General features: G+C 36.1%; 1 protein-coding gene and 1 long non-coding RNA gene across 3 annotated transcripts; one reads left to right on the top strand and one right to left on the bottom strand.

Moving 5' to 3' along the window:
- Positions 1–6,515: 6,515 nt before the first annotated feature.
- Positions 6,516–7,782, bottom strand: LOC139188111 (uncharacterized). The gene is made up of 3 exons (XM_070805186.1): positions 7,519–7,782; positions 7,371–7,421; positions 6,516–6,965 (listed from the first exon to the last, which is right to left on the bottom strand). The coding sequence occupies exons 1-3, from the start codon at positions 7,546–7,548 to the stop codon at positions 6,738–6,740; spliced, it is 309 nt and encodes a 102-aa protein (XP_070661287.1). The 5' UTR covers positions 7,549–7,782; the 3' UTR covers positions 6,516–6,737.
- A 3,452-nt stretch (positions 7,783–11,234) lies between these two features.
- Positions 11,235–12,458, top strand: LOC114826750 (uncharacterized). 2 transcript variants are annotated; one of them, XR_011571279.1, is made up of 2 exons: positions 11,235–11,439; positions 11,720–11,876. It is a non-coding gene; the product is annotated as an uncharacterized lncRNA (long non-coding RNA). The 2 variants fall into 2 exon arrangements; XR_003775800.2 differs by lacking the exon at positions 11,720–11,876 and adding an exon at positions 12,103–12,458 and having other exon boundaries at positions 11,270–11,439.

The raw sequence follows: 12,458 nt of genomic DNA, 5'->3' as shown, positions 1-12,458 counted from the left end.
TTCTTCCAATAACGACGTTAGATAACTACGTCCATTAGCTAGCTAGGGCACAAAGGCAGAGAAACAAGAAGAGAAATACGAGTAAATATACAGGAGACCGTGCACGTACTAACAGTGTATGCATACGGGGGCCGGGGGAGAGACTGAAACACATCTGCAGTAAGAGTAGTTTTGCTTTAGCAGAAATCAATAAGCTGCAAACGAGCTTTTCTGTGGTTAGTTCGTGCATATACAAGGCTATGTGTTGTACCAAACAAGAGGAAAAAGCGTGTAAAAAGTAAAAACTTTATTTCTTCCATTAATTGTTTTTTTTTTTTCAGGCTCATGATGCTTCTGCAGCTCTTCTGGAGATCGAGAAATAAACCATGCATGGCAAATGGCGCCAATGCATATGCTGCTGCTACTTTCTACTGAGATAGACATCAACTTGACACCCCGCCAGTTAATCTACACCATCAATTTTTTGTGTCCGTAAAAGGGAAAGAATACGTTTTGGGTCTGAATATAAAATAAAAAGCAAACTTTCTATTACGAGTACTTAGGGATCACATGCAAAACAATTTAGTGAAGCTTGGGATCCCAAAAGAGTTTGTTGAATTTATATATAAAGATATGCTGCTGATACTGTCTACTGAGATAGACATTAACTTGGACACCACGCCAGTTAATTTACACAATCAATTTTTTTGTATCCTAAAAGGGTAAGAAAATCTTTTGGGTCAAAATATAAAACAACAATAACAAATTTCCATTACGAGTACTTAGGGATCACATGCAAATGCAGTCCATCATTTCGCTCCCTCCCCTCTATTTGTCTATAATATATACATGTATAGGGGGGCCCACAATGCTTTCTGTTTCTCATGTTACATAATCCATTCAATCCTCAGTATTTAGGGTTTTTTTTTTTAACACAAAACAAAACTATTAAGAGTCAAATTAAAAAAAATAGGACATTTTCTTCATGAGCACTTAATATTTTGGTCTAATTGGACTAATGGTCCCGGTGGTGATAGGGTAGCTGGAAGATAGCCCCCATGGTGAGAAAATTAGAATTTAAACCCTTGTGGTGAAATCTGTCAACATTGAAAGTTTCGTCAACTATCCGTTCATAGTCTCAGCGTAAGCCTCACGTGTAAGGATATATGACACACCCCGATCCCGATATTCCTCGAAATTCCAGGATAGACACGTGCTGACTGACACTCAAAGGTGACGAAAGTCTTTTATTGAATGCAAATGTTGAGAACAAGGAATAAATAAGACTTATAAATATAAAATATAATGAATATGCATTTTAGGAATGTGTTCAAAGCACACAACTAATCTAGAACACTTAAATAATTAATATAAAATTGAATGAACAAAGGAGTGGGTCCTACACCGAAAGGACTCAAAGATGCAGATGCGGAAGTGTCTTGACGCCGGGATTGTGTGCCTCGATTCTAAGTCCTGAAGGGGGCGCAAAACAAACATGAGTGAACCAAGTTGATATATATATATCATAAAACAATTATCAACATACTAACCCCCATGTTTTATGAAAACACATATATATCATGATAAACATAGGTTTTTCGAAACCTAGCATGCCGTGCAATGTCTCAAATCATAACTTGTATATATAATAACCACTAGTGAATGTCCGATAACTCTCCAGGCCCCATGCTGACTCCCCGTCTCTGAGCAAACAGTCAAAGGAAAATTACCCCCAGGCTCCATGCCGGCTCCCCCTCCCTGTGCTAATAGCCAGAGGAAAAACACTTTAGGCCTTATGCCAACACCATAACTGTCGCCCGGGATGGACTAGAATCTATCCCTTCATCCCGTAGCGGAATAGGGACCACTAGGTAAATGCAAAACCATTGAACATATATATATATATATATATATATTGAAAAACAACTTCATAGTATAAAGTCATCCATCATCTATACTATAAAGAGGCGTTCTAAACATGTTCTAAATATCATATCTGCATCCATCAGATATTCTATAAGAACACGGGTTATAGGAAAAATAGTAATAATTCACAATAACCTCAATAAGCACGTTATCTCATAGCGCTTCATAAAACATAATTGCTAAATCATGCTTTTCCATGTATGCATTTCTACTATTAAAACATGCATTTTAAAAGGGGTCCACTCACAAATACTTAGCCGCCGAAGAGCCATGCAAACTAGTAATCATGGAAACGTCACAATATATGCACCTAAGCACATAAAGAGTCCAATTAATAAAACTCTATTATAACAATTGAATTTGGGAATACGGACGTCAGAAATGGATTCAGGATGTCGAATTACCCTAAGAATAATCCCGGTAAAATTTTGTAAAAGTCAATAGAATATTCCCCATAAAGGGTTTGGGCCGGTTAGGGTTTAGGGTTTAGGGTTTTGACCTCAAAAGGCTTTGGGGTTTAATAATTAAAAAGGGTACGGGTTTAAAAGGTTTAAAGGGCTTAGGGTTTCAAGGTTTCTAATGGGTTTGGGCTTGAGAGCTCGGCCCACATGACTTTGAATTTTAGAAAACATATAGAATAATTAAATGGGTTGGGTTTTGTTTTAACGGGCCAAAGGCCCTAATGTGATAAGGCCCAAAGGGCCTGGTTTGAAAGGTTGGGCTTGGGAGCCTGTTACTCGTCAGGGAAGAAGGCCGGATTTCGACTGGAAAATGGGACAAACTTTAAACGTTCATAACTTTGTAAATACTCAACGAAATCGAGTGATTCAAAAAACGGAAATCATAGTTCTCGATGAGACGAAGAGAATGGTATCTCACATGACATCTAACTCGTCATGGTTTGACCGAAAAATGCATCGAAAGCGGTCGAACTAGCCGGTAAAACTGGAAAAACACCCTCCGAGTTGTTTCTTCTTATGTTGACGTCCAAAACACAACAACATGGTCAGAAAGGAATTATAGGATGAAAAGAGAAGCATTTGGAGTGTTTTGAAGCTTACCCAAATCGGAAGGACGAGGAACTCGCCGGAGAAATCGATGGGTGGTCTCAGACTTTTACTCGCAGAGGGAAAGGAGGAACAAAAGGTACGGGAGAGGCTCTCTGAATGGTGAAGGAGTACAGAGAAAAGGTTGGTGGCCTACGTGCGTTTGTATCTATGGGTGCGGGTGTCGATCGGGAAAGAGTCCGAGAGAGAGGTGAGCTTGAGGGTGAGAAAAGAGGGGAGAAAGCTGAAGGAGAGAAAGAGAGTTATAAAAACCAGAAAAAGAAGGAAAATGGGATGGGAACCGGGGGACAAAACAGGGGGTGGGCCCTTTGGGCACACCATTTAAGACCCAAAAATCATTTTAAAAAGGAAAATATCTCCCAAACTTAGTGAAAATACAAAAATACCCTTTTTGTTCCATAAATCCTAGAACGGGTTGTTACAACATATTTGTCCTTTCCATTTAACCAATTATGTGTTAAGACCCAAAATAAAAAAAATAATACAAAACAAGAACATAAATAAAATAAAAATCCAAGTCAGCCACAATCTCAATCTGAAATGATGAAACCGCGATGTAGGTGTTCATCGTTTGAGCTTGAATTGGGAACTGAAATGCGCGCGAACTGTAATCGTCGATAGAAATCAAAGAGATTTCATTTGTGTTTGAATAGTCACACCAAGCCAATGGCGAGGAGAAGAGTGGTAGGCGACATCGCACCTATGCACAGATAATTCTAAGATTTTGCTACAATGTTCTTGAGATCTTTATATATAGGTGACGTTAATTTCTTTGGGTTTTCCATGTGTGGTCACTGGTCATCTTATATAATTGACATCAGTAAAAAAACCAAAACAAAAAAACTTCATACATATATGTAAACCCCTTTCAATACTCCAGTGAGCCGGAAAATTTCAACAATCCCCTTCTCGGAGAGAGAGAGAGAGTTCAGTTTGCTGGGTTCTGAGTACTAATTATTTCATGAGTTGGGGAATCCTTAACCTAGCTAGCTTACTTTTTCCTCTTTCCAAATTCCAAGGGTTCTGTCTAATTTCCATAAGACGTTACGGCGATCGGTCAAAGTTGGACCATGGATGCTAAACTAACCAAATTGGGCTTACTTTTTATTTAAGAAAAAAAAAACAGAAAAAAAAAAAAAAAACAAGCGCACCTCACGCAGCGGGATACACAACAAGTGATATTGAGCAAAAATCCTCACGCTAGAATCCATTACCAAATAAGCTGAAGTCGCCTGTAATTTGGAATTCACCGAAAAATAGAGTAAACTCCAAAGTTTATGGATAATAATATCAATTGATTGCAAACCTAATGGCGACATGACCTAGTTATAATCTAAGATAACCCTAGAAACCCTACAAATTCATATTGGAAAAAAATTAAACAAGTAACAAAATATCAAAAGATCCTTAATCAATTATTAGAATCTCGTTTTAAACATGGTAAACAATGTAATTCGATTAGACTCCAACTAGGAGACAAGGGCAGGGAAACAAGAAAAAGAATTACAAGTAAATATATAGGAGACCACCAACACTATACGCATACGGGGGCCGGGGGAGGGACTTGCAAACACATGCAACACATCTGAAGTAAGAGTACTCTTGCTTTAGCAGAAATAATAATAAGCTGCAAAGGAGCTCTTGTGTGGTTAATTCATGCGGACATAGGCAGATAGATAGACTGTATACATATATCTGTGTGTGTGTGTGTGTGTGTGTGCAGCCTGATAATTAAGTATGTAACATAATTATAATTAGTGCTAAGTAGCAAGAAAGCTAAACTTTTAGTCTTTGATTAGATGGCAACCAACACTCTAGAGATGAAGAAATACTTACGTGGTAAGCAAAATGACATTTTACGAAGGAATGCCACAAGGAGTATATTTCAAGATCACGATTCATCTCAAGACTATCACCCAAGTCCATCACCAAGTCAAGATGGTAGATATCATTATTAAGTTTATGAGTTTTCGATTATATTAAGTTTATGTGGTTTATTAATTGTCATTTGTATTAAGTTTATATGGTTTATTAAATGTCATTTGTATTAAGTTTATATGGTTTATCATGATTTTCATGTATTGATTTAGTGATTTTTCAAAATTTATTTGAATTTAAATATTTTTAGGTTAAAATGTTCATATAATTAATTTAGGATAGTCAACATAAATTTGTTTTTAAAAAAAAAATTAGCCTTAATTCATTATTTGATAATCTCGAGCTAAAATTTTAAGCCAAAAGGGTTGGAGTAGAAAAACTATTTCTGGGCTAAAACCTAAATTTTCTGGACTAAATATTTTTAGGTTTTAGGTCACCATTGGAGATGGTCTTAGGGATGAATAAGAGTTGGATTGGTCGGGTTGGACTTCAACTCATAGGCCAACTCAATGGGCTCGGATTGGAATTCTTCAAGCTCATTGCTACCTATTAAAATGGGCAAACCATTGTTTTGGCGGTTTTGGGTATGATGTGTTTCCCTGGTTGGGCTAATTGGTTTCTTTCTTATGCATAAGTGCATCTTTAATGAGCTCCTTAAATAAGCTTGTAGCTAAATTTCAGAGAGGATTTGAATTTTTTTTATCTTCAGTTACACTCGCTATCCACCACCAAAGATAGGAATTCTGAATTCTCGTAGGAGATCTTAAATTTCAAAGAATAAAAAATGATTCCCTAAACTAGAGAGTATGATTGGAGTATTTTTTAGGGAACTTCTAAAGTAACTTTTAGCATGATTGGAGATGCTCTAATATGAGTTTGAGCGACAAATAATCAACAATTACATCAATTAGGCCCAAATTATGTGAATTTAATGTTAAAGAATCACTATATGTTAATAATAAATTTCACTAGTCAAAGCAAGTATTAATATACAAGTGCATTTAAAAGTTACTAAAGTTTGTGAATATATCTATTCAATATACTACTAAGTTTAAAAATTATAGTGATTCTAGTGAGTTAGGTTTTTACTCGAAAATAAGTTCTAATGTTTAGAACCCAACCCAACCCAACTCAACCCAATTTATATCGGTTGGTCAATATACCCATTAAAATGTGCACCCCTAATTTTGCTCGTCTATGATACGAAAACAACTTATTTAGTCCCATTATACTAATACACCAACGTTTTATGTCAATGATACAAGGCAGGGCCGACCTTGAAGCGTGCAAAGTGTGCGATCACCTAGTGTCCCCCGTTTTTTGGGGCCCCCAAATTCTAAAAACCTTTATATATATGTGTGTGTGTGTGTGTGTGTGTATCACAATGCTTTCTTGGTAGAGTTGTCAAGCGCTGGTACTGATAAGGATCCCCATTTAAGTCTTGCACAAGACCTCTAAAATCTCAACCCCAACCCTGATACAAGGTCATGCATATATTTTTGTATTATTAGCATGGAATGACACGATAATAGCATACCTTACCATGTTAGTTGTTACCAATGTTAGTGAAAAATTAGATTTTTAGTCTTTGATTAGATGGCAACCAACACAATCATCATTATAATTAGTGAAAAATTAAGTATGTAGCATAATTATAATTAAGTCTTGAAGAAAATTTAATTAATTATAAGTTGGGTCTTCATTTCATCAGTAGCATAAAGAAGCTCCATAAACCTCTCTGATCTGGTCCAACCAGAGGCCAAGAGTACCTAACTATGAGTGGATAATTAACTATATAAGTAGCTAGCATGTTAACTACGCGGAACTAAACTTTTAGTCTTAAACATATTAACTTTCATCATGAATTTGTAAGGGGTAAATCATCACTCAATCGTCATATCCATCATCGCCCAGCATCTCGTCGGAATCTGGTGAACCAGTTGGTCTCCTCGCCACCGGACGCCTCTCTGGCCAGCGATCAGGGTCATTTAGCACAAGGACCTCGTCTGGCTCATCCTCCTCTGGTTCCTCATCAGCACGATCCTCTTGTGTTTCCTCATCATCAGCCTGTTCAGTTGTTTTTTTCATCAACAGCCTCCTTCTCCTCCTCGATCCCTAATAACAACAAATAAGGTTTGGTAACAGATCGGTTGAAAACGAAATAAACTTCACAACTTAACCTGCTGCCATCACCGGAAAAAACTACTAAAAAAAATTAAAAAAAAAACATATTTAAAATCCCAAAACGCCCGGAAAGATGAAACATTTTCGTTTTAGTTTTTGTCTAACAACTTTGGAAGAAATATGATAAGAATCTCTCAATTTCATATAGGGGTTTAAGGAAAATAAAATAAAATAAAGCAAGAAACTGGAAACAAGAAGAAAAAATGAAAAAGGTGCCAACTTTTTTGGAGATCACACAACACTATATTCCAAAAACAAGTTGAAACATATAGAATCAGAAGCCCCATGCATTAAAAATGACAACTTTGAAACAAAAGATGGAAAACAAGATCTGACCTTTAGCTTTAGCTGCTTGATGAACGCTGCTGCCACCATCACCAGAAGAAACTAAAAAAAACAAAAATAAGAGAACACAAGCATTAAAATCCCAAAAGGCTGAAAAGATGGAGACTTTTAGTGTTTTGAAATAGGATCCACTACTTACTTGAGAGTTTTTGAAGTTTGCTTTCCCCATGAGCTGAAGAGAATTTTGATTTTCTTTTCATCCCATCAGCGGGAGACTTGGGCGGTTCCGAAGAGAGTTTTTGAAGTTTGCTTTCCCCTTCAGCTGATGAGAATATTGATTTTCTTTTCTTCCCATCAGCGGGAGGCTTGGGCGGTTCCGAAGAGCTCATCTTTTAGGGCAGACGAGAGAGGGGGAATATTTTTTCAGGGGAATAGTGTGTGTCTGGGGGGGTGTTTGTGGGGAGTGGGGTGAAGTGAAGCTGTGCTTTTGTACTAGTGTAAAGAAAAACAGGGTTAGCCTATCAAACACGAACAGGTGTACATAGCAAACTACTTTTGGCCAACTTTTTCTTATCATTTTTTCAATGAAAGCTTGTCGTCAAGAGAAATGTTATGATGAGTCTTCATTCTTTATGAATTCTTTATCATCTCATGGAATTTTCGTACCAACGTTATATTTTAATATAAAAAATATGATGTTTTGTGAGGGAGAATTCATGAAGAATCTCACATTTTGAGAGAAAGTCTTTTTGACATTTCTCATTGAGTAATTAATAAACCAACACAGGTAAAATGTTAAATACCCACAAACATCTAAATTTTTAAGCATTCCAAATACCTACCTAATTAATGTTTTGTAAAACTGGACATTTACTAGATTTAAATAATGCCTTGGGACAAATATACTTATAGGGCAAGTTTGCGTTTTCACATACACGTCAGTTATGGATCCTCAAATTAACCCGTTTTAGCCAAGTTTAACCCTATACTAGTTTGGCTAAAACTGCCAGCTTTGGGCCATGCCCTTCAATTTATTTGTCCACGTCATGACTTAGGGCTGGTTTGGTATTGCTGTGTTTTGAAAAAAAACTGATTCTCCTATGTTGTGAGAGTAAGTGGCTGTGAAATAAATTTGTAGAGTGTTTGGTAAACTTTTTTTGTAAAAATGCTTTTGAAAAAAAAAAGCAGTATTATAGTGTTTGGTAAACTTTTATGTAAAACAAATGTGAAAAAAAAGCCGGTTTTTCAAAGCTGGGTTTTGCAACTTCTTGTTTTTGGCTTTTTTTCACCCAAAACTGTGAAAAAAAACTGAAGCTGAATGTTTACCAAACACAAAAAAAGCTCCCAGCTTTTTTTTATACCAGCTTTTTTCAGAATCACCTCAGTACCAAACCAGGCCTTAACTTTGCTGAGGATGTCACTTGACTCTAGTGATTTAACAAATGTGCAATTTTCAAAACAATATATATTTATTTGAAATTTTTTTTTAAAGGCCTGAATCAATTCAGACTCAACCTTAAAGATTGAGTTGTTATGTGTACTTACTGCTAAATAAAATGTTGAAAGAATTTTCTCACAAAAATATTTGTTGGAGCCAAACTTTTCATGATTTGAGCATCGCGTAACATGTTCCTAAGTTGTGTCACCCAAGGTATAAAAAATCGATAATAGCGACGATATTTCGTCAATATTATTGTTTTTTTCGGAGTCCGATATTTCCACACATCCAATAGGTTTTCGTAAAAAAATCGAGATAATATCGATAATATCGATAATATCGCGATATTAGCAATAATATCGCGATATTAGCGATATTATCGCGACATTGCTTGAAAGGCGACGCCGACGCCGATGGAGTAGACGGCGACGGGCATGAGGACCTTGAGCATCTGGATGAAGGAGACGGAGAGGAAGATGTAGGCGAAGTTGGAGAGCCAGAGGGAGAGGGAGTAGAGAGCGCCGATGGGGACGACGGACGAGATGGTGATGGTGATGTTCCTCGCAGGGAGATGGGTGCGTGCGTGCTGCGGTGCAGAGAAGAGAGATGAGGGAGATATGAGAGAGAGCCGAGAGGGAGACAGAAGAAAAAGAAAAGAAAACAGAAAGAAGAAGAAAATAAGAAGGGAGTCACGGGAGAACAGAGAGAGAAAAGAGAAGAGTGGAGGGGGGCTGTCACGTGGCCACTTCAGAAAGAAAGGGATCCAATGTTTTGGATCCTAATTGGTAGTCAAAGAGGACCAATTTGATATATTAAAATGTTTAGGGGATAATTACACAAATATATCTTTATAAATGGGGGTGGGTGTTACATATTGCCCTAAAAAACTCCAAGTAATTACAACATCGTATTAGAATTGTAATTGATCCTTGTTAGATTTGGTTTAGAATGTTTAAGGAGAATTAAAATGTTTATAAGCCCCAATTGGATGTACCGCTTAATTTAACTAATTGACACAACACAACAAAACCAGTTAAGATTACAAATTAACACAAAAGACGACTTGATGCGAGGTCATATCTAAAAAACTTGCCGCAATAAGCCCCAATTGGTGTGTTTAAATTTCTTTCATTAATTACTACATATTTTATACATTCACAATGTTTGTCAGCTCGCTATATAATCAACTTGATAATGTTAAATCTATCATGCAATGCATTTCCTTCCAATTTTTTGTGATAAACTAATAGATAATTGACTAAATAAACATCCTGCAAAGTTTCAATAAAAATTTCTAAGTTTTTCTTACAATTTCCGTGGTTTCCATGTAATTTTTATCGATATCGATATTATCCCGATATTTCCATCGATATTTCCGTGTTTTCGAACTACCGATATTTCCGATATTACCGATATTTTATTCCTTGTCACCACATCATCGATCCCGCATGTCGTAAAAGGATATCATTGTTTTGTTTCGGCTCGAAATAAAAGAAAAAGAGGTCCAAATTTGTTTCAATAGCAACAGGTAAAATTTGAACATTGCCTTCGTCCATTAAAACTGGAGACCTTTTGCTTGTTTGAACTCAATAGTACAGACCGGTTTATACAGTTTAGATTGCCCTCTTGAAGATTCTTTTGCAATTTCCATGCCTTCCTATTTTTAATCTACAAAATACACAAATATCTCCTACAAGTGAATCTATCGGATAAAGAACTAATTAAGGAATATGCAAGGGACTCGTAAGTTGTAACTTACTTGATTAAATGTATTCGCTCATCTACGTAAAGTCCCGAGTTCAACTTCCCCCTCCTTTAAATTTAGTATTGCTTGTATAAAACTATTTAACTTTCTTTATGTATTGACTCAAGTTGGTTGGTCCCGTCTTAGGCTTCGTGAAACTAATTTGGTCGTTGGGAATATGTTATGCTGAATAATCTTTTGGACTGTCACACTTGCACATTGATATTACTCATAATTTATTCAAATTTTCGTGGATAATTACGTTTTCACACAATAAATGGGTGAAACCCATCTCTTAATATTTTTCTAAAACATAGTTCTAGATCTTCATGCATCAAAATTAACCTTTTTTTACAAGGCGATATTACCTACACTATGGGGATGGGGTAAGCTTAGCCTCACAATGAGTTAGCAATAATGTGGTTCAAATAATTCACCTTTGGCGAGAATCGAACCTAAGACCTTTTACTTACAACTTACAAATAAAAAAGAATATCATTAAACTATAGTACTAAATAGTGTGCCAGTCTCATTTTTGTTTAGAAAATTCAATATATACTAAAACTGAAAATCAACTGAAACACTGTTCATAAGCACAGTGTCATTCCGATTTTACCCTTGCTTAGTTTGTGTTATTAAAAGGTTGCCATTCTTTCTGTTGAGTTCTTAGGTGTCATTCTTTCTCTTCAACAGCACAGTGATAAAACACTCTAGCAAGTCCAACTGGCTACAGACTCCATCAAAGCCTAGAAATCGTTTTGCTTTTTTGGGCATCCTCCTTTTTCTCCCTGCTCCTTGCTTTCCCCAACCTAGAATCCTCATCCTTTCCCCGAATGAGAAATTTGAAATCCACAACCCAAAACTCACTCATAGTGGCCCCTGCCTTGCCTCATTCCTCATATCCTGATGGTTCATTCTCTCCATTTGATTCGATTTTGGTGAGTTCTTTGTGTTATAAATTTTGATATTTTGCATATAATTTTGGTTTTTGGAATTTCGAATTTGTACCGACTTTGCTCTAATTAATTTTAATTTCGTCTGTTATTGTTGGGTTTAAGTAAATTTCGAACCTTTTGTTTTCGTTCTTAAAATTTTTGAGTTCTATCTGTTAAATATTTGTTAAAAGACCCGAATTATCTGTTTGAACAATTTGTATAGTCTATGAAAATTGAACAAAAAGTCATATGATCCGTGATTTCTTCCTTCCTGGTCAACTAGAAAACCTTCTGGAGCTTCATGGTGGTCGCACATCTCCTCCTCTCTGCTCTCCTCCAAAACTGTGAAGATTTATTTATAGTTATGTATTTATGTTTCGATAATTGCATGTTAAAATAATGTTTTGAATTTGTGATTTAATGTAATTGGGCTTTAGAAATTTTTTTCTTGATTATGTCGAAGGTTTCATAATCGTGATGTTGAGAGAAAGAGAGCAAGAACCACGTTCACATAATATATTCACTATAGGTGTAGAAGCTTAGTTCTCCTGTTTTTTGGCCAATTTCAAAGGCTCTGAATTGCTTAATTTTCTTTAAAAAAAAATTTCAACTTCAAATATATTTTTTATTTTTTTTTCGGTTTTCCGATTTCTGGTTGTGTTTCAGGGCATAATAGTGGGAGTTGAGTAATGGAGTTGCTGCCATGCAATGGAGTATAGCAGGAGGCAGAGGACCTTTCACTCAATCTAATGGATGGAGCTAGAACACCAGGTCTTGATCTACAAATACATCCCAATGTGCCCATTTCGCCCACTCCGCTCATCCCAATCAAGAAGGCCCTTAATTCTGCATGATTTTTGACATTTTCGAACAAAATTCCCAGGCCCAATTCATGTAATTTCTTCATTTTACTCAAAGGAAAATGATTTTCACACACTTTTTTTTTTCTTATGCACGTTTTTGCGTATTTTGTTGCTTGATTTTATTTAATTCAAAAGCTAGAAATAAATCTAAATTTCTCA

Source organism: Malus domestica, chromosome 09 (assembly GCF_042453785.1).
Source record: "Malus domestica chromosome 09, GDT2T_hap1".
NCBI lineage: Eukaryota > Viridiplantae > Streptophyta > Magnoliopsida > Rosales > Rosaceae > Malus > Malus domestica.
The sequence above is the reverse complement of the archived record's forward strand: the minus strand, read 5'-3'. Positions and strand labels throughout refer to the sequence as shown.

What these genes read in the sequence shown, in the direction of transcription:
- LOC139188111 (XM_070805186.1), bottom strand. Translation starts at nt 7,548, where the DNA reads ATGGGGAAAGCAAACTTCAAAAACTCTCAA. An exon ending in CAAACTTCAAAAACTCTCAA is followed by an intron (nt 7,422 to 7,518) that starts GTAAGTAGTGGA and finishes TGTTTTTTTTAG; the next exon opens with TTTCTTCTGGTGATGGTGGC. An exon ending in TCAAGCAGCTAAAGCTAAAG is followed by an intron (nt 6,966 to 7,370) that starts GTCAGATCTTGT and finishes TGTTGTTATTAG; the next exon opens with GGATCGAGGAGGAGAAGGAG.